This window comes from Trematomus bernacchii, unplaced genomic scaffold, assembly GCF_902827165.1.
Source record: "Trematomus bernacchii unplaced genomic scaffold, fTreBer1.1, whole genome shotgun sequence".
NCBI lineage: Eukaryota > Metazoa > Chordata > Actinopteri > Perciformes > Nototheniidae > Trematomus > Trematomus bernacchii.
Window position 1 is genome coordinate 1,206,388 of NW_022988050.1, and position 25,608 is coordinate 1,231,995.

General features: G+C 39.1%; 1 protein-coding gene and 1 pseudogene across 2 annotated transcripts; one reads left to right on the top strand and one right to left on the bottom strand.

The window, feature by feature from the left end:
• The window catches only part of LOC117473391, a 52,210-nt pseudogene extending 40,724 nt beyond the window's left edge, over nucleotides 1-11,486 (bottom strand).
• A 2,886-nt stretch (nucleotides 11,487-14,372) lies between these two features.
• On the top strand, nucleotides 14,373-25,472 carry LOC117473791 (5-hydroxytryptamine receptor 3A-like). 2 transcript variants are annotated; one of them, XM_034119667.1, is made up of 13 exons: nucleotides 14,373-14,523; nucleotides 14,868-14,930; nucleotides 19,203-19,268; nucleotides 19,522-19,605; nucleotides 20,535-20,674; nucleotides 21,548-21,592; nucleotides 21,722-21,831; nucleotides 22,159-22,328; nucleotides 22,508-22,668; nucleotides 23,032-23,242; nucleotides 23,350-23,475; nucleotides 23,627-23,709; nucleotides 23,878-25,472. In XM_034119667.1, exons 1-13 carry the CDS (start codon nucleotides 14,487-14,489, stop codon nucleotides 24,112-24,114), a joined length of 1,533 nt encoding a protein of 510 aa, XP_033975558.1. In that variant the 5' UTR covers nucleotides 14,373-14,486; the 3' UTR covers nucleotides 24,115-25,472. The 2 variants fall into 2 exon arrangements, with proteins under 2 accessions (XP_033975558.1, XP_033975559.1); XM_034119668.1 differs by having other exon boundaries at nucleotides 14,889-14,930.
• Nucleotides 25,473-25,608: the final 136 nt, after the last annotated feature.

A 25,608-nucleotide genomic window follows, 5' to 3' on the forward strand; every position in this document is an offset into this window, starting at 1 on the left:
GCTTTTAGATGGACCAGTGCACCACCTTGCTTTCCTCGTCGTCTAAAGCGCTTTCGGCGAGGCAGGATGCAGGGCAATCGGCGCAGGTAGGTGGGTATATCCAACAGTAGAGGGGGGGGGGGACGATTTATGGTTGCCAGATGTAAGTTTGGGCAGCAATATAAACTCCAGTGAGGGTCTGAGGTGGAGGAGAGCTTGGCGATCGTAGACGAGCAGAGCAGAGACATTCTGACAAACATAAAACAAAAACAGGATAACAGAGAGCTGAGGGGGCGGCGAGCCGACACAGGCACCATCTTCCCACACACTGGTCACAGCTGTACGGTCTCTCCCCAAATATAACTACGGTTCTAGTTGAAGAGTTTGTAAATCAACATGAACCCAAACTGTTGCCTGGCAACGCAATCCCACAACTTCACGTCCGTTAATTCCACACACATGGATTAACATTGATTTAATACATTAATGTAGCCTTTGTTTCTGCTAAAAGAGGTGTCGACCAGCTGGGGCAACAAGAAAATCGGCGATATCGAGTGTGACTATTAAAAAATAAATCATTATTATATTAATATTGACAATAACAACCGACCGTCATGGTAGAGCATTTGCTTGGCATTTCCGGGTATTTCTCTACTGGTTGGGCCATGTTAATAGAGATGGCAAATCCGGATCCTTTTACGGACTCGGAGTCTTCTGAGTCAGTCATTGAAGAGATCCGGATTATTCGAGTCCTTTGAGTCATATGAGTCAGCATCACCAAGAGCGTAGAAATCCTACCGGTGAAACCGAAAAGTTGTTGCATTTCACGAGCATATTAAAATAACGTTATATTAACCTCCGCTACACAGTGTCTTTTGCTTTAATAAAAAATGTTGATCACAAAAGAAAAGGGTTATTTTGCGATTTTGCGAATCTGAGTCTGCTGTTGACTCGTGCAGCCGTCTTCGTTGCCCCAAACACCGCCACCCCTCGGCGGCCCGCAAGTGCCAGAGGACCTCGGCAAAACAGAGCCTGCCAGGTATATTTAAACAAGTTCCCAACTCGCCTGCACAGTGGGGTAAGGCGCTCATTTTGCAGCTCATGGTTTAAAAATAGAGATTGGCTTGAATTTCCTATAAAAAAGATGCCATCTTCTGCTATGCCTGTAGACATTTCGGTTCAAATACATCTAACTCAGATGCCTTCACCACCACAATTGTACCAGAGTACCAAACGCTGTCTCCTGGTACTCATCTGAGTAACTCACTAAAAATGAAATACTATATGACAGTAAAACAAGAATATTTGATTGATGCATTTAACTTCAATATTTAAAGAAAAATCTTCCCGGGTGAGCATGCCCCCGGACCCCCCTAGAGGGTGTCAGGTCCACTCCCCACTTATAGAAATAGCACTTTACCCCTGCATCCCCTCTAATCTCAGATGCACCCTGAGTCATTTTGTTTAAGTACAATGAGCCTTTCTAAAATATACAGTAAAGAGACAAACCCACCAGCATTATAGGATATACTATGACTTTGAGCCAAATTCTTGTTTTTGGGCTGTATAAATAAATTGACTTGAAACAGTTGCTGATTTAGAGTACTGGCACCTTTTTTATTCCAATTCAAGCACTGGACATATCTTCTACAAAAGTGGAACATAGAAAAAGTAGAAGTAAGTATGTTCCAAGAGAGTGATAAGATTGTAAAAACACATTTGTGTAAAAAATATAATTGGAATAATATAACATGTTTAAAAGTTGTAGCACAATCGTTTTTACATCCAAATGATTTAGTTTGTGTCCTTCCTAACAGTAACACGCTCTATCATCAGTTTCTGTTGTGAGTGTGTGTATTTGTGAGTAAGCACAAACATTCAAACTTACATCTCTTCAATCATTACATCTGGTTTCCACAACAAATCAGCAGAAACAATGAGATATTTCTTTCCACAAAATTCATCTGGATCCCAATGTATGTCAGGATCTCTCCATTTCTAGAGAGAAAAACAAAGAAGGAAGGGGATCCGGAAGAAAGGAAGGAAGAAGGGGGAGAAAGAGAAATAAAAACTGAAAAGATGCAGTTAAATGAAAATAACTTTCACCAATGATGATGATGTGACTGCTGTCTTTCTCAAAGCAAACTCACCGTATACATCCATATGTTCGAAACCAAAGTCTGGTCAATCTCTCTCTGTAAGCAAAGAAATGTGTGAAAATGGGCAGCACAATTAACATTTCACTCTGACAGTTTGGATATAAAATAAATTCAAGTGGTGATCAGGTGAGACTTGCCAAACAAGTTAGGTAGAAGGACATGCACATATGTAAACCAAATGTAGTTAGTGCTGTATAAACCTGATGAGACTACAAAGCTGCATTAAGTCCTGTGAGTCAAAGGTTACAAAACACTTGTGCTTCACAGTATTTGATGTTGTTAGCCTTTAGACCTCTGGAGTAGGCCACAGGGCACTCTAACATACTATTATGCAGTTTTGCATGTACAGGAAATTTGAGGGCATCAAGTATGTATGAGAGACAATCAGAAGCAACAGAGTTCAGCCGTGTATGCAAGTGTATTTGTACAACTCAGATTTTTTAGCAGGGGAAGTATACTTTTAAAACCAGAAGTCTTTCCCATAATCTTCTGAGTGAATTTGTTACATTATTTTAGGTGTTATATGCTTCCATCAGTATGGATGGCAATAAGTGGTGTAAGCTATTAAAGCGCAAGCACATCGCTTTTTCCTTGAGGCAGTTGGTACCAGAACCACTTTTGTGTCAGTACAAAATGATTAGCGTGCTATGTAGAAATGTACAGTATGTTGAGGTGTTATTCTGTTCCTTTTGTATTAGCTTACCCTACATTTTAGTTTGATGTCACTGATACCAATTGCTTTTTTCTCTTTATCTTTTATCGTGTGTTTACAGGGTTTGATCATATTGTATTTTATTTTGTTTATTTATTGAGATAAGAGTTGCATCCACAGCAAAAAAAAACGTGTTCCTGGTCACATGGCCTTAATTTCCATAAAAAAGAAAAAACGTACCCTACTTGACGGGATCGAATATTATCAATAAAACAAAGCTTAATTAAAAAACTTACCACATCTAGAATGCCTCGGACTGATATAAAAAGTAATACTTCTGTATGATTGCGGGAGTCTCCAGGTCGAACCATTGAGTACCACTCCTTATTTTGGGTCAGGTTCAGGTAGTTCAAAAGATTACGATTACGGCAGGTAACAGCAGAATCTCCGGATTCTATTGGGATGATAACAAGACAATACCTCTGTCAGAAAGGTACCTCTTTCAGTTAAACCATCCAAATGTTACCATGATCTCCATCAGCCAGTCATGTAGTTGCTGTCTGTCAATTTAGCCTTTTTACTACACCCTAAATATGTTTAGTCAACATAGCTGGTGCCAAAGTTGAGCTCATCATAAAACCACTCTATATCACATGCAGAGCTTCAGCATCTTCCTCATCTCATCATCACCAGTGTTGGACTCCACAGGGGGTTAAGTACTCTACTTACGGCTTTATCAAATCTGGTATAATGTGATCTTAATGCCAGCCACTATCCAAACGCACTTATACTTCTGTTCACATGTTAGCAAAAACATGTGACTCTTGCAAATAAGTCTTGTCTTATTGACATATCTGTAGGTCACTGAAAGGTCATCATTAGAATTTATAAATAAGATTAATTATTTTATACATTTACACAAGTAACTTATCTATCAGTTTTATTACCTTAAGACAAAAACTGCGTTAAACTTATCCAGTGCTGACAACAGAAAAGTGTAATCATTTTTTTAAAGACTTATATAAATAAAGTAGAAATAGAATAACACATGATTACTGTGTACTTACTCTTACTGTCATTATTGTCCTTATCCTTATCGGAGAGTTGGCCATTAAGCTCTTGTTGTTCCGAATTATTGAATGTTTCTCCACCTGACAGAAACAAAGTACACAGCTCTTAAAGTGATTCAAATGCAGCAGGTTAAAGTGCTGTGTGTCATGATCTGTTTATTTTCTGTTATTTTTTAATAATCACAGTCTGTCAGTTTCCTGTTTTACTTTGAAAGGTGTTCACCCCCTGTCTCATGTCTGCATTTGCTTCCTGTCTCTGTGTTTTCCCTGTCTCATTGGGTGCTTCTCAATGTCGAGGAAGGCTCCTCCAGAGCCACTATTTCAAGGATGCTACGTCATCGAGTCCCGCCGAAGGACTGTTCCAATGTCCAGGATGCTTGGAATTCTACCGAGGACTGAATCCTTCGTTGCGGGACATTTTCGAGGCTGGTCTTAAAATCCCCACAATGCTTTGCGCACGGACCAATTTCCCAAATCTTTGGCGGAAAATGTAAGGCGGGGCCTCTCATATGAAGCACACCTGCACACTTGCTAGCCTGTTCCATTCTTCGTTCTCCAAATGCCAGGAAGGATTCTTGCCTAGCCTCTGATGGACCTCACTCAGAAGACATGTCCTACCAAGGAAGCGTCCTCGACATTGAGAAACACCCATAGTGTTCACCTGCTGGCCCTGGTTGCGGTTGGATAGTCCAAAAATCAGCTCCTAAATTCTAACCCTATCGTCTCTTCCTTGACCTCTGAGTGAAACGTCACGGGGTTAAGGGATAGTGGATAGGAGAATTCAAAAGGATTTAGGAGAAGAGACTGCGGTACTTTAGAGAATCCGACTGCACTTTCACTATCCGACGTGTTTATGATGTGCCAGCGGCCTGCTGCTGTGGGGAAACTATGGAAACTACAGTTTTCTATACAGCGGACTACAACATGGATGTTTAATAAGAACGAGGGACTACTGTAAACTCATCTAGAGACTCCGCACCGTGCTCTGATGCTGTTGTTTTATGCGTTATGAACGGGGACAACAGAGAAACATATTCTTCATGACCAAAGTTGGAATTGAAATAAAAAAGGAAAGTGAAACTTATGCTCGTCACCCTCTCCCTCCGGTCCACATTAATACAAATGATCCCAATACGTATGATTGTATGAAAAGATCTTAAAATAAATACAAATGTATTTATTATAAACGTTAGTCCTTAACATCTATCACTGTGTACATCACCATTCAAACATCTTTTAAAAGTTGTCCCTTGTCAGTTTGTCGTCGTTTTGTGGGGTTTTGTTCAATTTCATGTCTGGATTTCCCTGGTCTAGCCTCCTGTGTCTCCTGAGTGTTCCCGGTTTGTTCTCGTTTTGTTTGTTACTTTTCCTTTTGTTCCTCCTCGCCTGCTCCTGCCCTTTTTGATGTTATACCAGCTTTTAATTTAATAAAGCTCACCTTCTGTTTGTATCCCCACACCTGCCTCCCTGTTTGTACTGCTTTTGGGTCCGCACTCCAAAACACTGACATTGTGTTTTTAGCTTTTAATAACAGTAACACAATCTTTTCATTTTCATCTTTTGACAGATATAAATATCGAGGATCAGTAAATCTAATTACTCAACACATTTTCTCACGGATATTTAAAATCTATTAATAAGACTAATGCTTTATATGTTTAATTACTTGACACTTTTTGAGTGTTGACATACTTGCTTCAAAGCTGTGATTTGATGTAAGATCATCCTGAAGCTCTGGTAGCTCTGTGGTATTCCAGGAACTTCCACCTGACAGAAAAGTGTATACCGCTCTACAATCAGTATTTTGTCCATGCACACACACAAACTGCTTTCCCACAAAACATTTTGAAGTGCATCTGCAGATATTATTTGGTTTAACATGATTTTGAGATAACCATTTCCTAAATGTTTTACCCTACAAAGAAGGTACATGGGATTTGTGGAGCTCACTTCACTGTAAATGGTAATTCAAAAAAATCTAAATCCACTCCTCTTTCCAGGAACAGCATAATGGTTACGTCAGACATCATGGATTCTCAAGACACCAAGTTTAGTTTCTTTATAATATTGTTCTGTTTGCTGTTCACACCATTAACATATCTTTAATTACTACACAAAAGACTGCTTTGAATTATACAATGCAGTAAACAGACAAGTGTATTACTTTTCAAGACTTCTATATATATAATAAATAGAAGAACACGTAATTACTGTGTAGTTTTTTCCCCTTTACATACCCTTGTTATTGTCGTCCTTTGAGTTATTGTTGGTACTTCCACCTGACAGAAAAAAGTATACAGCTAGAAAAGTGATTCAAATGAAGCCGGTTAAATTGTTGTGTAACTGTTAGGAAAAAGAGAATAGAGCTCTACATTTAATATTATGTTCATGCACACAAATGGTAGTTTTTTAACTAAAGCAACTTCTCTTGCAGGGACATACCTGCTACTCTGAATAATCCACATACTACGCCGGAAAATTATGAAAGAGTTGGAAAATTGTTTTTTGTTGTTAATAGATGTTGCTTGTACTTTCTTTTTTTTAATTCTGTATCACAAAACAAACCTTCATTCCCCTCAATTATATTGGAGTGGCAACAGAAACGTCCCACCTGCATGCAACATATAGAATTGTTCTTACCTGTGAGGAGGAGCAGAAAGAGGAAACCGGTAAACATCCTGACTGGGAGAGGTGAGCAAAGTAAATGAGCATCCCTGTCCTTTTTGTGTTATTGTAGTCGTAGAGATATTATTTCTACTGGAAGAGGGACGGGCAATTGATTGACCAAATTGTCTTTTTTTTGACTGGTTAGTCTAATGATAGAAACTCACTAATGCAGCAAGGCTTCCAGGAACTGCCAACCATTTCAACACTCAGCCCTCTGTGGTTAACCCTTGTATGGTGTTCGGGTCTGTGGGACCCGTTTTCATTATTTATCTAAAGAAAAATCAATTATTTTTTCAAGCTCACACTCAATGGCCATGGCTCATTTTCTGTGAGGAACATATCAGAACACATTTTCAATGACCACCCACTGTACACCCCCCCTACACATTTAAATTACATACAGGGTGTTCGGGTCCACTGGACAAAAGTGTGGAAATTGTACCTGTGTACCTGTGTGTGTGTGTGTGTGTGTGTGTGTGTGTGTGTGTGTGTGTGTGTGTGTGTGTGTGTGTGTGTGTGTGTGTGTGTGTGTGTGTGTGTGTGTGTGTGTGTGTGTGTGTGTGCGCGTGCGTGCATGTGCAGTTACACTTACATTTCCTCAATAGTGATATCTGGTATCCACAACACTTCAACAGGATGAGAAACATTATCAATTCCACAAAACTGATTTGGATCCCAGGATATGTATTCATTGTGCCACCTCCACAGAGGAAAAGAGAAACATGATCCACGGTAACATAATAAACATAATATATCGTTTAAATGGAAAAACATTTCCACAAAAAAGTTCCTTCAGGATTCATCACAGCACTCACCATGACAGTCCAAACATAAGGGATGCATTTCTGGTCTTTCTCAACCTGTAAACAAATAAATAACGAGTATATGTTAGGTCTGATTAGGGCTAAAGTGAGTTTAAAGAGGTAACCCGGTGAAAGTTGAAAATAATAAATTATATTATTCGTAATACATGACAACCTGCAGAAGTTGTCCCCTAGCATAGTAATACACACTTGTTTACATTACATTTGGTGACTTAGGCTCAATTAAAGGTAAATATTACGAAAGATAATATGATTACTTTCTCCTTATGTTCCAGCTAAATGTTAATCAATTATGTCAAACTGCCATATTTGTAATGTTAATTAGTTTATTATAGACACACGTATATGTGGGGGAAACTTCTGAAGCAATTGGAGACAGGACTCGGAGAGACACGAGGAGAGCTGGAGCTTTGATGGCAAACACTGACGGTTTATTTGGAGCTTCGGCCGGAGAATTCACAAGACATGTCACGGGCCACGATCTTAGCTAGTTCAGAGAGAATAATCAACATTGTGCATAACAAGATAGAATCATAACACCTCTATCAGCTGACGCCAACAGGCAGAAACAGGGAGACAAAACACTGAGAGCACAGCAGCCAAGGTTACAGGTGCGTGTGCTCAGTCAGGACAGTATGGACTGATAAACTGGGTCAAAGTTATGGGCCTTGGAAAATATTTCCCCAACAGTATATACAAGTAGTATCTCCATTCAAACTTGGAGAACAAAACAACTAAAGGAACCAATTAGCTTGTACTGCATTTCCTCCTTAAATACCCTGAAGATTGTTCAAAGAGCTTTTTCGTCAGAATATCTTTTCACAGTTCGGGAAAACATGAAAGCTTTCACTTACCACATCCAGAATGGCATAGAGCAGCACTTCCAGAGAAACCCGTGTGGGGCGCTTATAGTTTTTAACGGGGCGAGTCATTGGTTTTGGTCAGCTGCAGGTGGTTCAAAACTTCCTGATAACTGCAGTTATTCTCAGGTAACACCCCATCTACAGCAAAAACATCAAGACATTCATAAATTGACCAATTACATAAGAAGGTAATGTGGAAACATGCTCTTTTAGACTTTCCTTCTAAATTAGAACTACTTATGTTTGTCTGGACATTATTCTCTGTGGGTAGGTTTTTGTTAGGAAAATATCACTCGACACCAGGTTGAGAATCAATAATCAGGTACTAATGTATTCTTGCAAGAAGGAGCAGAGTTAAGTCACATACAAAGGATATGGGTTAACTCACACACATGGGGTATGTTGCTCAACGGAGCAGGAAAAAGCATCAGGCTTATATAGTCCAAAACACGGAGATAACAACAAAGTCCTAAATCGAGGTGGCGCTAATATCATCCGCAGGTGTCGGAAAGGTGTCGGAAAGGTGTCGGGGACATCTGCGACGTCTTCTGGAAAGAGTCACGTACTTCCTTCACGCCTCATAGAAATTAGATATTTAGGAGACAACAAGTATGTATCTTCTCATAAATATCAACAACCTGAAATGCCCTGCCTCCTCCTATCATTAGAAGAGGCAGCTGCAAGGTCGTACACAGTGCAGAGTCACACATAGTATCAGTGCATTAAAACAACCCATAAAGAGGAGACAACTTGTATTTTCTCCAACATATCCCTCCTGTGTATACTTCGTATAACATAGAACTTGGAAAATACAAATGATTATAAAGATTACAAATTCATATACAAAAGTACCCAAACGGCTGAGGTAGGTAGATTGTATAGGCACATGTTTTAATGTAATCTGAATGGATGCCATGGCCTAATTCTTTCTCTTTGATACATCGTCAGTTTCTATCACTCAGACCCGTTAGTGTTTCCCTGCTAACGTCCACTCTTTAAATTCTACTGGGTTCTGTTGGTTTCTTCACTGGTTTGAGACAAGCGCCCCTATTGGAATCACCTCCGGGTAGCCAGACTTCACCACAGTAGAGGCGAGTTTCTGTCTTTAGGTTTAAAGGTCCCATGTCATGCTTTTCTGGTTATTACCCGTCCCCTTGTGTGTTATGAAGGTTTTTATGCATGTAAACGGTCTGCAGAGTCAAAAACCCTCAAAGTACACCCTGTAGCGAGTAAAACTCTAACACAGAAAATACCTCCCCAAAACGCCTCGTTGGAGATTTCTCATTTTCCAATGTTTTCTTCCTGGGTATCGCTACGTAGGGATACCCAGTAGCCACGCCCAGAGCTATGGCCGCACCCTCAGCCAAAACATTTTTCGGGCTACTACGTTGGGATCGCGGAGAAATGCTCTCCGCAGACCCATGCTCACAGCGTTATAAACCTTTTTCTTACTCAATATCAAGCCACATTTATTGTTTTTACTTCGGCTGTGAGTGTTTGTGTGTGCTCAGATGAGTTTCGCTTGTTCTCCTGTATCGCCGACACGGAAGCCTGTCTGCCCCTTGCAGCAGCGAGCAGCAGCTGCGAGCAGCAACGAGCCTCTCAGCCTCGCGACCAATCAGAGCACACTGGGCTCACAGGGAGGGGGGGCAGGAGCTCCAACAAGCCGTTTAGGACAGAGAGTGAATACCGGTGAATACACATACTTTACAGAGATGCTGTATGAGAAACCAATGTGAGTTTGGAAAATTGCACAATATACATCTATTTTAGTAGACCTCAACAATGGAATTATGATCAGTAGAAATGGCCATGACATGGGACCTTTAAACAGCTTCACAGTCAGGTGTATCCAGGATGGTCTCTCCGCCACTCTAACTGCAGTCGGTGTAGACAGGAGTACTTGGTAGGGACCCTCCCACTTGGCCGAGTGCCAGGTCTTCCTCTTCATCGCTCTGGTGAACTCCCACTCTCCTGGGTTCACTGTCTGTGTGGAGTCAGGTACTTCCTGTGCAGAGGGGACAACAACATTTGTGATCTCTTTTCTTCTTAACATTTTTGCCATAAATTCTGCTGTGTTTTCACTCATACTTTTGTCCTCTCTTACAGTATAAATGTTTTTTACTCAGGCAGATAATATGGTCTTCCGTATAACATTTCAAAAGGTGACAGCCCTCTAGCACTAGGTAGGATGTGCATGCTTAGCATCACTGGTGCTAAGCATCTCATCCATGTTTTCCCTGTCTCGGCCATCATTTTCTTTAGTTTAGCTTTTACTGTACCATTATTTCTTTCTATCAATCCTGCTGACTGTGGATGATAAGAACAATGTCATTTTAACTGTATTCCAAATAGGGCTGTCAAATCCTGAATTACTTTATTCACAAAGTGTGTGCCATTATCGCTATAGATCTTTTCTGGAATTCCAAAACGTGGGATTATGTGATTTGTTAGTGCTTTAGCAACTGTCAATGTATCTGGATTTCTAGTTGGAAAAACGTCAATCCATTTTGAGTACATGTCAATGATTGTTAGACAATATTTCATTCCTTCACATTTATTTAGTTCAATAAAGTCCATGCAAATGTGCTGAACGGATACTGGGGCTCAGGTATTTGACCTCTCTTTGGTCTAAACTGTCCCTGAGGGTTATACTGTGCACACACAGAACATGCTAAACAATTTTTTAGTAGTAGTTTGTAAAGCCATAGACTGTGAATATCTTTTGTATTATGTCCACCATTCCCACTGTTGAGCCGTGGTCCAACCCATGGCTCAATATAGCTGCATATCGAAATAAGCTTTTTGGTAATACCTTCTGTACTTTCCCACAATCCCTCTTTATTCTGTGTACACAATTTCTTCTTCCAGTATACCTTCTCTTTGTCAGTTGCATTCGCTTGCATGTCTTTTAGTATGTCATGATCAATGTGTTGCATATTTTCTGAAATATATTGGTCATTGTCCTGTCACTGTCTTTGCGCTGCTTTCTTAGCCTCTTCATCTGCCTTTCGGTTCCCTGTGGAAATTGGGTCCGTCCCTGTAGTGCTGCACACTTACAGACCGCCACTCTCTTAGGGAGTTGTACTGCATCCAAAAGTGATAGGATCAAATCTTTATGTGTAATAGGTTTGTTCGTGGATGTTACCATACCCCTATTTTCCCATTGTTGTGCAAACACATGTATGCATGAATAAGCATAGTTGCTGTCTGTATAAATAAATTGCTTCTGAGTGTATTATCAAACCAGAAATAAACACCAGCTCACACATATCTGCAGCAATATCCAGTGGTTGTGGTCACTGAAAGGCCATTATGAGATGGGCGTTGGCAGAACTGCAGGGGTTTTATCCAACCAGTCCACTGATGACTTTCAAAAGTGATCATTGTTGCAGTAATTCAAGTTTAAATGGGACTCTCAATCAGAGATATATCTGCTATTTATCGCCAAATTGCATGTTGTTGAAATCATGCACCCTTTTCCTGCTCATATCCCGGTATACAAACCTAATTATGTAAGCAAAGTTCTCTAAGTACATCATTGTGTGTGTGTGTGTGTGTGTGTGTGTGTGTGTGTGTGTGTGTGTGTGTGTGTGTGTGTGTGAGTGTGTGTGTGTGTGTGTGTGTGTGTGTGTGTGTGTGTGTGTGTTGTTGTGTGTGTGTGTGTGTGTGTGGTGTGTGTGTGCGTGTGTGTGCGTGTGTGTGAAAGAGAGTGACAAGAGCTATATTCAGAGCTCTGCTGCCTTACAATCTTTCATCGTTGCTGTTGTATGATAGGTGTTTAACTACGGTATTTAGCGTCCACAGCACCTCCGCTTTTAGGGTTGACGTAGACCCAAACGTCGCCCGGAGGTCCCGCGGTGTTGTTGCGGGTGCGGCGGGCTTCAAACACGTTCCCCTCCACTGGTTTCAACCAAGCACTAAATTCGATGTTTTCCAACCAAATACGGTTGAACTTACACTTCCCCATATTTATTTGTAAGTAGATTCGAAGATACCTGAGTTTCTGACTGCCGCTAGCTGAAGCTTGGTTGCTAGGTTACTAGCTGGGTGTTCTCCGATAAGGGGCCGGGGGAAACAAAGTTAGTGATTACTGGTTCCATGTTGATTTATTTCAATACAAATTGTTGGGGGGAACTGAAAGGCTCTTACCGTACTGGTTACTTTGCAGCCCGGACATTTCCCCCAAAACACATTTAGACGCGATCGCAACACAGTACCTTTCAAATCCGATCATTTTTAAGACCTTCTAAATCATATTTAAGACCTTTCTTATTTTTTGGGTTATATTTAAGACCTTTTCAAGGCCTTAAATTCAGATTATCAAATTTAAGACTTTTTAAGACCCCGCGGGAAACCTGTCAAGCCTTGTGTGTCCTTTGTTGTCATTTTGTGGAAAGGGTCCTCAGCCCTAATGTGACTGCAGTGTTGAAAGCTTTGCTATTTTTGTTTGGGCCCTTTGAATTTAAGTCTAATGGCACAGGTACTGTATACCATTTTTTTAAAGAATGATGTCATATATTTACTAAATCTTGCCAAGTCTAAAAGTAGCGTATCCGTACACCAATCATCATCATTCTGCTCGAGAGGGATAGAGCAGACTGGATTTTTCTGTTCCCACAGAACGGAAACTTTCCACAACATCCCGAGAGATGTAGCAGGCTGGTTCTCATGGAAAAGGGCCACTGGTCAGATAATGAGGCTGAGATCCACAGCTCAGATACTGGGACAGATTCAATGAACACTGGGAAAACACTGACGTCAAGTCTGCCACTCTTATCTAGAATTTGTTGATTTAAATGATTACAGCGTTTTAACAACATAAGCATACAAGATATCTGGGGAAAGTTATTAGGAGCTAAAGGTTCCAGGTGTTGCGATAGACACTTTCCTCCAAAAATAGCCATGCCCCAGAATGCAACACTATTCCCATTCCCTGGCCTATAGCATCAAATCTGAAGTGGCATAGTCAGAAGAAAACGTTCACAATTGCCTAATCTACTACACCACCAGGAGATGTCAACAGAAGTACAGAGCCCGGCAGCTACAGGGGACAGGCAAAACCTCCGTTAGCAGTTAGCTTTGTTTTTTTGCAGAATCATATATGCTACATCTGCCAACTTAATTCCTGGGATCTGTTAAATGCGTTTTTCTCGGTTCTGCCACTTTGCTATGGTCCAATAAACAAACAATCAATAGGAAAACAAACCATAAAGCACATGGTTAGTGGGACAAACATAAATATTTCTAATGTAAAGGGGATGGCTCCACTTGGAAATGTATTGCAATGTCTTTTTGACAGATTTCAGCCGTTTTTTATAATAAAGTTTAAATATGGAACCAGTTGGTGATATGTAATGCCGCTCCCTTTGTCTTTGGATCATGTGGTTTGGTATTAAACATTACACCTATTTAAATGATATGAAAGGATGTATTCACTTTGTATCAATAGGATTGGATCATCCATCATTTAATAAATATATAAATTCAGATATATTCTGATGGCCATAATAAACAAATAGTATTGTCAAACTATTCAGGTCCAACTCGCAACTGAATCAAAAGCATTGACTGTAAAGTCTACAAAGAATAAAGACATAACTTTGCCTGGAAGTGATGGAAAAGCTTGACACAGTAATCAGTCACATCGGAGATTATGTGTTGTTTATTTGAAATGTAAATTGTAGTTTCTTGCATCCAAAAGCAGCTCTGACAATGAACTACTTTACTTTGGAAAACAAACAGCCGCAACAGCGGAAGCAAGAATTAAACAGCTCATTTTATGAAATCCAAATTGATTCAACCACAGAGGGCTGAGTGTTGAAATGGTTGGCAGTTCCTGGAAGCCTTGCTGCATTAGTGAGTTTCTATCATTAGACTAATCAGTAAAAAAAAAAAGACAATTTGGTCAATCAATTGCCCGTCCCTCTTTCAGTAGAGATATTAATCAATCAATCAATCAATGTTTATTTATATAGCCCAATATCACAAATGTTACATTTGTCTCAGTGGACTTCACAGTTTGTACAGAATATCAGTATGACAATACGACACCCTCTGTCCTTAGACCCTCACATCGTACAAGGAAAAACTTCCAAAAAAGGAAAAACCCCACAGTTTAAAGGGGAAAATGGGAGAGACCTCAGGGAGAGCAACAGAGGAGGGATCCCTCTCCCAGGACGGACAGACGTCTCTACGACTACAAAAACTTTTCCAGAAAACACAGAGAGGAAAAGGATACTCATTTACTTTGCTGACCTCTCCCAGTCAGGATGTTTACCGGTTTCCTCTTTCTGCTCCTCCTCACAGGTAAGCTGGAACAATTCTATATGTTGCATGCAGGTGGGACGTTTCTGTTGCCACTCCAATATCATTGAGGGGAATGAAGGTTTGTTTTGTGATACAGCATAAAAAAAGAAACTACAAGCAACATCTATTAACAAAAAATAACTATTTTCCAACTCTTTCATAATTTTCCGGCGTAGTATGTGGATTATTCAGAGTAGCAGGTATGTCCCTGCAAGAGAAGTTGCTTTAGTTAAAAAACTACCATTTGTGTGCATGAACATAATATTAAATGTAGAGCTCTATTCTCTTTTTCCTAACAGTTACACAACAATTTAACCGGCTTCATTTGAATCCCTCTTTGTAAGCTGTATACTTTTTTCTGTCAGGTGGAAGTACCAACAATAACTCAAAGGACGACAATAACAACGGTGTGTAAAGGAAAAACACAACAAATTACAGTAATTATGTGTTGTTCTATTTTTATTATACGTATAGATGTCTTGAAAAGTAATACACTTGTCTGTTTACTGCATTGTATAATTCAAAGTAGTTTTTTGTTTAATTAAACTGATAGATATGTTACTGGTGTGAACAGCATACTAACAAATGATATAAAGAAACGGGGGGTTATAGTTCTACTGTAAGCAAAGGCGGAGCCCTCTACTGGACTCTATGGGTACTACTCTCATCAATGATACGCGAGCGTTCACACACTGAAGTTGTATAAACGTAGCCGGCCAATCAGGGCGAGCCTACCTGAATGCGAGCGCAGGCTCACAGTATATAAGGCAGCTACACCTCCTGACTGTCATCCTACACCCTCTTCAGCGAGCGGCATAGGGAAGACAGGGCCCCTAGTTAGAGGGCTCCGCCTGTGTTTATAGAACTAGGGTTACAATACGATGAATAAACGCCCTGTCGCCCCACACATCGACCCACCACACTGCCCCTAACCGGCCTTTGGTTAACAGCCATCGCACCCCAACTTCCTATCACCCGGTTGTGACCGTGGAGAAGTCGGGGCCGCAGCTTACTTGGCTGGGTAGAGCCTAATTGGTCTGAATAAGCCCATAGCTCCACCCTTCAGGTGCCAGCGCAAGTGACTACACACTGCACACCACGTTTCCCAGGTCCCTAAGGAGCATGGGAAAACGTAAGTGTACTATGTCTTCCACACTCACACCCCGCTCGCTGAAGAGAAAAGGATGACAGTCAGGAGGTGTAGCTGCCTTATATACTGTGAGCCTGCGCGCACATTCAGGTAGGCTCGCCCTGATTGGCCGGCTACATTTATACAACTTCAGTGTGTGAACACTCACGTATCGTTGATGAGAGTAGTACCCATAGAGTCCAGCCTGTCCTCCGCCAAAAACGACCAAATAGGTCGATTGTTCAGCAGCTTATTACGACCTATAGTCACGTTTTAAAGTTTAGCACCTCTAGTGGTCGTATAAGCAGTGGCGACTGGTCATTAGGGGCAGGTGGGGCACAGCCCCACCTAGTGTCAGCAGAAAGTATTACAAATAATGATTACAAAAATGCAAAAAAATAAATAAAAAAATATATAAAATATATTTTAAGATCCTGTTTAATCATCTGATTCGTCTGTACATTGCTGTTTTAGTCTGTGTTCTTCTAATTAGTGTGTCTACAGTCACAGTGTGTGCCTATTGAGCTGTTTAGAGCCATGTGGGACAAAACCTGATTATGCCCCTTCCTCTCGCTGTGAAGTGAAAGTTGACTGTAAAAACTACACTGCGCATGCTCAGAGTATTTTGTAATGTAATGTGTGTGGCAAAAAAATAATGACCAGAGGGGCACGGAGCTACCATCCCCACCATACGTCATCTCAAATCATTCAGAGCTGATTGGCTGTAAGTACGTGTGCCGCGAAAAGTGTGGTGTGTGAAGAGGAGACGAGAGAGCTGCAGTGGCGCGTCCTAAAACCAGGAAGTAAGCACAAAAAAGCAATGAGATTTCTCCAGAGGATTTTAGAAAATAGCTCGAAATAAGATCTGTGGGAAACGTACCTGTTAGATAAATGCACGTTTTGATTAGCCGGATAACATCCACATGTCTACCCTACTTTTATAATTTTTTTATCATAAATCTATGGATTAGATTTATGATAGACTTTTGAAACTACAAGAAAATAAGGAGGACTTTTACAAAAAAGTAATAGAAATGTTTGTCCAGAAGGATAGGCAAATGGACTTCATCTTCAAGGCAAGGTAAGACCGCCATTTTATTGAAAATGGGATCTTACTAAGAGAGAACAATTCAATATTTAAATGATAAAATTACATTTTTTGGGTATCCTTTTGTTGAACTGTCTGTTTAAAATTAATCGAAGCATCAGACAAAAAAAGCTTTTGAAAATAATATTATATTTTGGTTTAGGTCAAAATATAATATTTGTAAACCTGAAGAGTCAGTGCCAGTGCCTCACCAGCCATGAACCTCACTGCACGTCACTGCACGTCACTGCACGTCACTGCAGAAGCTTATATATAGACATCTAAGTTTTTTGTGCCCCACCACTTTTGTACATATAAAAACGCCACTGCGTATAAGAAAAAACAATTTGCGGCATATGCTCTCGTTGATTGCAAACGCTCTGGAGGGTCGTATATTCACAAATAACCCTCTGGAAAATCCTAAATTGTAGAATAGTTTGGCCATTAAAATGCTTTTTGATGACATTTCTACCGAGAAGTGTATATTGTACTTTTAGATTCCACGTCCAGTGGATGTGTAGGATCTATAGTTTGATAGATATTACGAAGATGATTTGAGGTCTCGCCAGGAGAACGTGTATATGCGGCAGCTTCCATGTAAAGTTGGCGTCAACCCTCACGGGGTGAAAACAGTATTTCCGGTCTCAAAGTTTTCATAATTTAACCGGAAGTATTCCCCTCACTGTCAAATGATTACACAGTGATATCTGCATTACTCACCCACTAAAAAACATCAGTTTATCCTTGTTAATTACACAACATTGATTGGTTTCATATGTGTATTTTTGCAAATATGGCAATAGCCATCGATCATCTTAAGATAAGATAAGATAAGATATACTTTATTGATCCTAAGTTGGGAAATGTTTTTGTTACAGCAGCATGTACAAAATGCCACTATTGTTACTTTGTAATTCTACTCCACTACAATTCAGAGGTTAACCTGGTATTTCTACTCCACTACATTTATTTTAGTTACTTTGCAGATTCTGATTAATGATGTGAAATATAAACAACCCTTAAAGCAGACTTTAGTTACACCTGAGTAAAATTCAGTGAAGGTAATTGTCAAGTGCCAAAATAAACTATGCAATATATTAGACGTTAAGTACTTTGTCAGACTTAATATTTATCTGTAGATACCCCCCAAAGTTTTTTCTTATTCAAAAGAAGACCTTAACTTAAAGCATTCTTTAATGTTTAAATAAAGCCTCATTAGTTGGTCTGTTTTGCACATCCTCCTGTTAATATCTTTGGACGTCCTCCACTAGCTGTTTATTGTAGAGATCACTACAGTATCTTCTTGATATTTTCTGTTCTATATTTCTATCATTGACCTTCTTCTTTCCCCCTATTTTGTATGTAGGCTACTCTTAATATTTAAATGTTTTCATCAAACTACGGCAGATGTGTAATATTTAATGCAACCGAACGGCAATGCCGTTATGTGATGACTTTCAAAGAAAAAAGCAAGCACACTCGGAAAAAAGTATTATTATTTTTTATGTTTTTGGATTTCACATCGCATAAACACCATATCCCAACGTGCATTGCGGCTAAAACATCCAATCACCGAGCTTCAACGATAGCTGAGGATTATGGGTAGTTCAATGTTCTAGCCTATCAAAACCTCTAAAAAAATAAATGTGTCCCTCAGAATCGAAAGAGAAAAACCTATGGGAAAAACACAAAAGCAGTGAACACAATTAAAGGATAAACTGATGTTTTTTAGTGGATGAGTATTGCAGATATAGCTTTAAAATAATTTGACAGTGATGGGAATACGGTTTTATTATGAAAACTTCGAGACCGGAAATACTGTTTTCACCCCGTGAGGGTGACGCTAACTTTACATGGACGCTGCCGTTACACGTTCTCCTGGCAAGACCTCAAATCATCTTCGTAATATCTATCAAACTATAGATCCTACACATCCACTGGACGTGGAATCTAAAAGTACAATAGACACTTCTCGATAGAAATCGAATCAAAAATCATTTTAATGACCAAACTATCCTACAATTTAGGATTTTCCAGAGAGTGTTATTTGTGAATATACGACCCACCGGAGCGTTTGCAGTCAACGGGAGCACTAGAGGTTGAAAACTTTAAAACGTGATTATAGGTCGTAATAAGCGCTTGAACAATCGATCTATTTGGTCGTAATAGTTGGAGGACTTGTTGCTAGAGTCCAGTAGAGGGCGGAGCCTGTGTGAGATAGAACTAAACTTGGTGTGTTGAGAATGCATGATGTCTGACGTAACCATTATTTTACAGTGAAGTGAGCTCCAAAAATCCCATTTACCTTCTTTGATGGGTAAAACATATAGGAGTTGCTTATCTCAGCATCATTTAAACCAAACAATATCTGCAGATGCAATTACAAATGTTTTGTGGGAAAGCAGTTTGTGTGTGTGCATGGACATAATATTGAATGTAGAGCTGTATACTCTTTTCTGTCAGGTGGAAGTTCCTGGAATACCACAGAGCTTCAGGATGATCTTAAATCAAATCACAGCTTTGAAGCAAGTATGCAAACACTCAAAATGTGTCAAATAATTAAATGTATAGAGAATTTATCTTATTTATAGATTTTATATATCCGTGAGAAAATGTGTGAGTGAATTTGATTTATTTATATGTTTGAAATCTCACATTTTCGGTTATTAAACGATGAGCATGAAAATATTTTATAATTGTGTTCTTAGCTTTTGCTAACAGATGCACACATGAACCTGCTTCAGTTGAATCACTTTAAGAGCTGTATACTTTTTTCTTTGAGGTGGAGAAACATTCAATAACTCGGAACAACAAGAGCTTATTGGCCAACGCTCCCATAAGGATAAGGACAATGATCACAGTAAGAGTAAGTACACAGTAATTATGTGTTATTCTATTTCTACTTTATTAATAGAACTCTTTAAAAATGAATACACTTGTCTGTTGTCAGCACTGGATAAGTTTAACGCAGTTTTTGTCACAAGGTAATACAACTGATAGATAAGTTACTAGTGTGAACAGCAAACAGAACAATTATATAAAGAAACTAGAGTTGGTTTTTTGATTGCATGAGGTCTGACGTTGAAGCATTTTGACAATGTGGAGCAGATGGACCTCAAATGGAGAGCCCAATTTAAATGTAAAATGCTCACATTTGAAAGTTATTAGTGGACAGATGACACAAATCCCTGCTGTCCTGCCGACACCCATCTAATGATGACCTTTCAGTGACCACAACCACTGGATATTACAACAGATAAGACAAGACTTATGTCTAAGTGGCAAGTTAGCCAACAAGAAGAATGAGTTAATGTGGATAAGACAACATCGTGATCCCAGATATTTTAAGGGGGTGGTGAAGCCGTAAGTAGAGTACTTACCCTGGAGTCTAAACCCTGGTGATGATGAGATGAGGAAGATGGTGAAGCTCTGTGTGTGATGAGGAGTGGTCTTCTGATGAGCTCAATGTGGGCATCAGGTATGTTGACTAAACATAAATAGGGTGTTTTAAATAGGCTAAATTGACGGACAGCAACTACTGACTGGCTGATGGAGATCATGACAACATCATGTTGGTTTAACTGAATGAGTGAACGCCCATAATCAGTTGGTTAAGGACATGGGAGGAGAGAGAGAGAGAGAGAGAGAGAGAGAGAGAGAGAGAGAGAGAGAGAGAGAGAGAGAGAGAGAGAGAGAGAGCTATGAATGAAAAACTGAGGTCTGCATTTCCTTGTAGTTTTTCCTATAAAGAAGTAACTCTCTGATAGAGATATTGTTTTGATGTCCTCCCAATAGAAAGTGCATTCCCCTATGAAGATGTTTTAAACTGCCTGAACCTAACCGAAAACAAGGACAAGTTGGTCCGACCTGCCAAACACTTCAAAAAACCAACATGGGTCTATCTCCAAATGGCAATTATGGCAATTCTAGATGTGGTAAGTGCAACTTTTATACATTTTTTTGGATAATCATTATTTGTTGCTTTGGAAAGCAGCCAAAAACAACAAAAACAAAGATAAAACAGTTGAACGTACAAACACACGGTAATACACATGAAAGCCAAAAAAGCAATAGGTATCAGTAAAGTAAAATCTAAATATAGGATAAGTTAGTTTAATAAGAACAAAAGACTCTCTTAACAAAAAGTTCAGCATACATTTCAATATAGCATGCAATTCTTCCTAACTGATAATAATAATAATAATAATAATAATAATAATAATAATAATAACAATAACTTACATTTATATAGCGCCTTTCACGGGACCAAAGGTCGGACAGTCAGACAAACAGTCAGACAAACAGTCAGACAAAACAACAAATAAATGAGGGGCCTTGTCAAACAGGTGGGACTTGAGGGCCCTTTTAAAGGTGTCAAGAGACGGGATGTTGCGGATCACCGCAGGGAGAGCGTCATAGTACGATTTGTACCAGATCAGTACTTGTACATAGTGCCTCTAGGAAATAGCGTAATACTAGCACTATTGAAGGAAGCATATACAAGTCAGAATAGTGCGACAAAGTGTCCACAAACATTATGTCACCCCAAAAATAATACCTTTAATCAATTTCTCCCCCAATGCTGCCTTGAATTTTTGAAGAAACATCGTTGGGGCTTTGCTTAGTGTGACCCCGCTAATGCAGCGAAATCACAAAGTGGGTTTACAAAGGAGCTTTTACTTATTTTCAACTTGCTGAAGGTAGTCAGCATGTTATCTTCAAAGTGCAATGTTTTATGACAGTTTCGCCTATGTAAGGTCAGCTACCTTAATGTGGTAAAGATTTTCACACCATGTCTTCGGTTACAGAAAGAGGTTGACCAGACTTTCATTTCTTTCGCTGTGATTTATATGGTGAGTTTGTTTTGAGAACCAATTTGTGATTTTCCTATACTGTTTATTATACTGTAGGTTGAAATGAGTTGCTGTAGATTGCATCTTAAAGGTCTTTTATCTTCCCTTCTTCCTTGTTTTCCTATGTAGAAATGGGAAGATCCACATATTTATTGGAAACCACAAAACTTTGGTGGCCTTGATAAGATGAGAGTGCCTGCTGATTTGTTGTGGAAGCCAGATCTCATGATTGAAGAGATGTAAGTTGGAGTTTTTGTGCATACTCACAAATCCACAAACTCACAACAGTAAATGGTGATGGAGCCTGTTATTATTAAGAAGGACATGCACAATAAATCATATGGATGTAAAAAGATGATGCAACAAGGTTTAAACATATTGTTTTTTACAATTATATATATTTAAAGTAATGAGGATACATTTTAGGAAAATACAGACTTCAACAATAGTATCATAATTTAGATAAATGTTTCATTCTATTAAAGTATTACACAATGTGAAAATCAGTTTGAAGCATATAAAGTGTTTGCTATAATTTGTACACATGTATGTTTGTTGTCATACAGGATAGAGAAGGACAAGGCTGTTCCAAATCCCTTCATCACCATTCACTCAAACGGCTTCGTTGAACATGTGAGGGACCTTATGGTGGTCAGCACGTGCAAGATGCAAATTTACAAATTTCCTTTTGATATTCAGAGCTGCACATTGTCTCTCAAGTCTATCGTTTACCCAGGTGAGCTTTCAGAAGTTCATAGACATTTATCTAAAATATGTATGTTGTGTGTTTGATTGCACGTTTGTGGTAATTATCTATTTAAAGGTTAATTGTCACATGAGCACACACCAGCACATGCATTTATCCTGTAAATCATGATAAGACATCTCAAACTTGTATCTTCACTTTCACCTTAGAGGAGGAGTTGAGGTTTGAAGTCATAGACGACAGTACACTGATAACGGAATGGACTCGCCAAATGATGAGGAACGAGTCTGAGTGGTTTCTCATCGACATTACAGTCAAGGACAAATCTGTCTCACGTTGTTTTGAAAAGCAAAGCGTTCTAATTTATACTGTAAGTGTGTTGTACATTTTACTTTTATTTATTTCTGCAAAAATGTGCATGAAAATGTCTGCAGCTCCACTTGCTGGTTTTATTTAGCTTGCATTCTAAACAGCAGAATAAAAAAGAGCAAACCCATTGATATTGTTGTTGATTGGATACATTGTAATCGCACATTGTTGATGGTGGCCACTTAATTATCCTTAACCATTGTGACAAAATATAAAATATAATTCAATTATATAAACAGGAAACTTCATATTTCAGTGGAGCAATATCTTTCATATTGCATGAACTTAAACCCATAATCAATAATGTTTTTGATCATTGCAGCATTAGTGAACAGATTCACTGTTTTTCCATCTTGGATCACAGATCAGGATGAAGAGGCATTCTGCCATCTACATCGCCAACTTCTTAGTGCCCATCCTGTTCTTCTTCTGTCTGGACTTGGCCTCCTTCCTGATGTCGGACAGTGAGAGGGAGAAGGTCAGCTTCAAGGTCACTGTTCTGCTCGCTGTCACTGTGATGCAGCTTATTCTCAACGACATTCTGCCTTCCTCTTCAAACAGGATACCGCTTATAGGTAAAGCAACTCAGAGTCATTATTTTATTGGACTTCCATTTAATTCAAGCAGGAACAACAATGGCTTATCTTTCATCCACTTTAATGATGATGCCTTTTCTCTTCAGCGGTGTACTGGATTGGGATGTTTGGTTTGATGATGGTCAGCCTTCTGGAGACGATGTTGGTGATGTATCTGATTGAGAAAGACTCTGCATCTAAAGAAAAAAAGGCAGATAAAAACCGCAGCCTGAGTGAGGACTGTGGAAACACATTCTTTAAACCTGTGGATTTTAACTATTATTATATTGTATTTACTCATATGTTTGGAATACACAAAGAAACATCTACAATTAATAATACTTCTGAACATGCTGTTGTCATGTGTCAACAATTTCCTTTCAGATGTGAAGAAATGGACTCACTGTGCTTGTGTGTGTAATGTGTCTGATGAACCGCCATCTGAACTGCTGTCTGTGACCAAAGAGGTGAGAATTGGGTTACTCTTAAAACAAATTGTTTGGTATAAAAATAGTTTACAGTACAAATTCTTTATTCTCACCACAATTGACAAACATTGGTATATCAAATTGAACAGCTGGCAATTTGTTATGGTTGTTATGGTCCATGATCACTCCAATAAAATACGTCTGCAGGACAAAAGAAGCCAACTGATGGAGGAGTCCAATTCCTTGGAGAAGCTCCCAGATGAGCTGAGTGAGGCGGTGAAAGCACTCTCTCTGCTCCTCAGCAGGAAGGAAGAAAGGAAGCCTGACTACTGGACCAGGGTGGCTAAAAAATTGAACATAATTTTCTTTTTTGTCTATGTCACAGTGTCCGCTCTGTTTTTGGGTGTCATCTTTTCATTATGGATCCATGCAAACGACGAGTAGTGGTAAACAATTGGGGTCTATTCAGAAACATGTTTGTTTTACTAAACCGACTTGTATCTTTGCAAGTTTGTCACCAGAGAGAATTTATTATACATTCTTCTACTGAAGGCGGCAAATGTCTGTGGAATAAACTTGCAAAACTAAGATTAAATGTATTTCGGGCCAGCTAGATTAAGTCTGTCACAAATTCAAAAGCCAAACATATCCACAGGGAAACAGTCTACTACATTAACTATTGCTTCAAACTGCGACTCCACCAAGTGCAAGCAGTGATGCACAGGTCAGGGCCAGATCCAGAATTTCTCAATCGCTTACCCAAACCCTTTCGATCATCTAAACTTTATATTGATCATAGCAACACATTTTGACAAACTTTAAAACCTGTCTCAAGGCTGACTTGATTAGAACATTCCTTCAATTAACATGTTCTTTAACGCATCTGTAGTCAGTTTCAAATCTGTAGTTTAGGTTGGTTGGTCAGAACCAACGTTTTAACCAAAACTCATTGTTATTTTTAAGAGGGGGTCGAGGGTTCAACTGACTTGTTAGGAATCAATACATGAACCCACAGGGGGAAATCATTAATCAAAAGTTATTTCTGATTAATAACAGCAAGTTATGCTATGCTCAATAAAGAGTATGCAACCATATATTACTATTATAAATGTTAACTTAAAATGGGCAGACACTAGTATGCACAAGCCTTTTAATGTTGATGTTCACTCATAACACTGCATGGATCACTTGAACAGCCATGGTGTAACCGTACAAAGAAGTATTGTAAATGTAATGGCATGTTCTCTTAATTGTTGAACATTAAGAGGCTTTCCAATTCTGCAAGTGAGTGTTTCTTGTCTGTAGATCTTGTGAGAACTGCGTGCACTCCCTCTACCTGTGCTGTCCCTATCCTGTCAACTATGTGCCCTTATATACAACCTTCTGCATCTAATCACCAGCCCTAAGTGTCTAGAATAATACTGCATGATATATCTATCATAATAATATGACATGGCAACAATTAACATAAATATCTCCTACAGTAAAGTTATAGTATTATATGACTTTATATTATATATTGAAAACTGTGAGTGTTGCTTCTTTGTGGAAATGCTATGGAAACACTATTATTGATTTATCCACCATACTAAACAAGTATACTTTTATTAAGGCTTTACATTAGTATTTTCTTCTATAGTTCAAGTCATTTGAGCTTGTTGTGGTTTAAAAACAAATTATATCTGCATGTGGATTTCAGTACATAATGTATTTACATGAAATATTAATCCTGCCATCTTGTTCTAAAGCATGTTAGACTTCATACTAATCAAATAAAAAATACAAACAAAATGTTTTTTATCTATTTGTGTATGTGTTTATTCTTTGTTTGTTAGTGTGTTTGGTTGTGTGTGTCCTGCAGTTGTCAGGGTCTGGGAAAAATAGGACCCAAGTGCAGTTAAATAAGACAAAACAAGAAGGAACAAAAAGTGAGATTTA

What these genes read in the sequence shown, in the direction of transcription:
- LOC117473791 (XM_034119667.1), top strand. Translation starts at nt 14,487, where the DNA reads ATGTTTACCGGTTTCCTCTTTCTGCTCCTCCTCACAG. An exon ending in CTTTCGCTGTGATTTATATG is followed by an intron (nt 21,593 to 21,721) that starts GTGAGTTTGTTT and finishes TTTCCTATGTAG; the next exon opens with AAATGGGAAGATCCACATAT. An exon ending in TGCTGTCTGTGACCAAAGAG is followed by an intron (nt 23,710 to 23,877) that starts GTGAGAATTGGG and finishes ATACGTCTGCAG; the next exon opens with GACAAAAGAAGCCAACTGAT.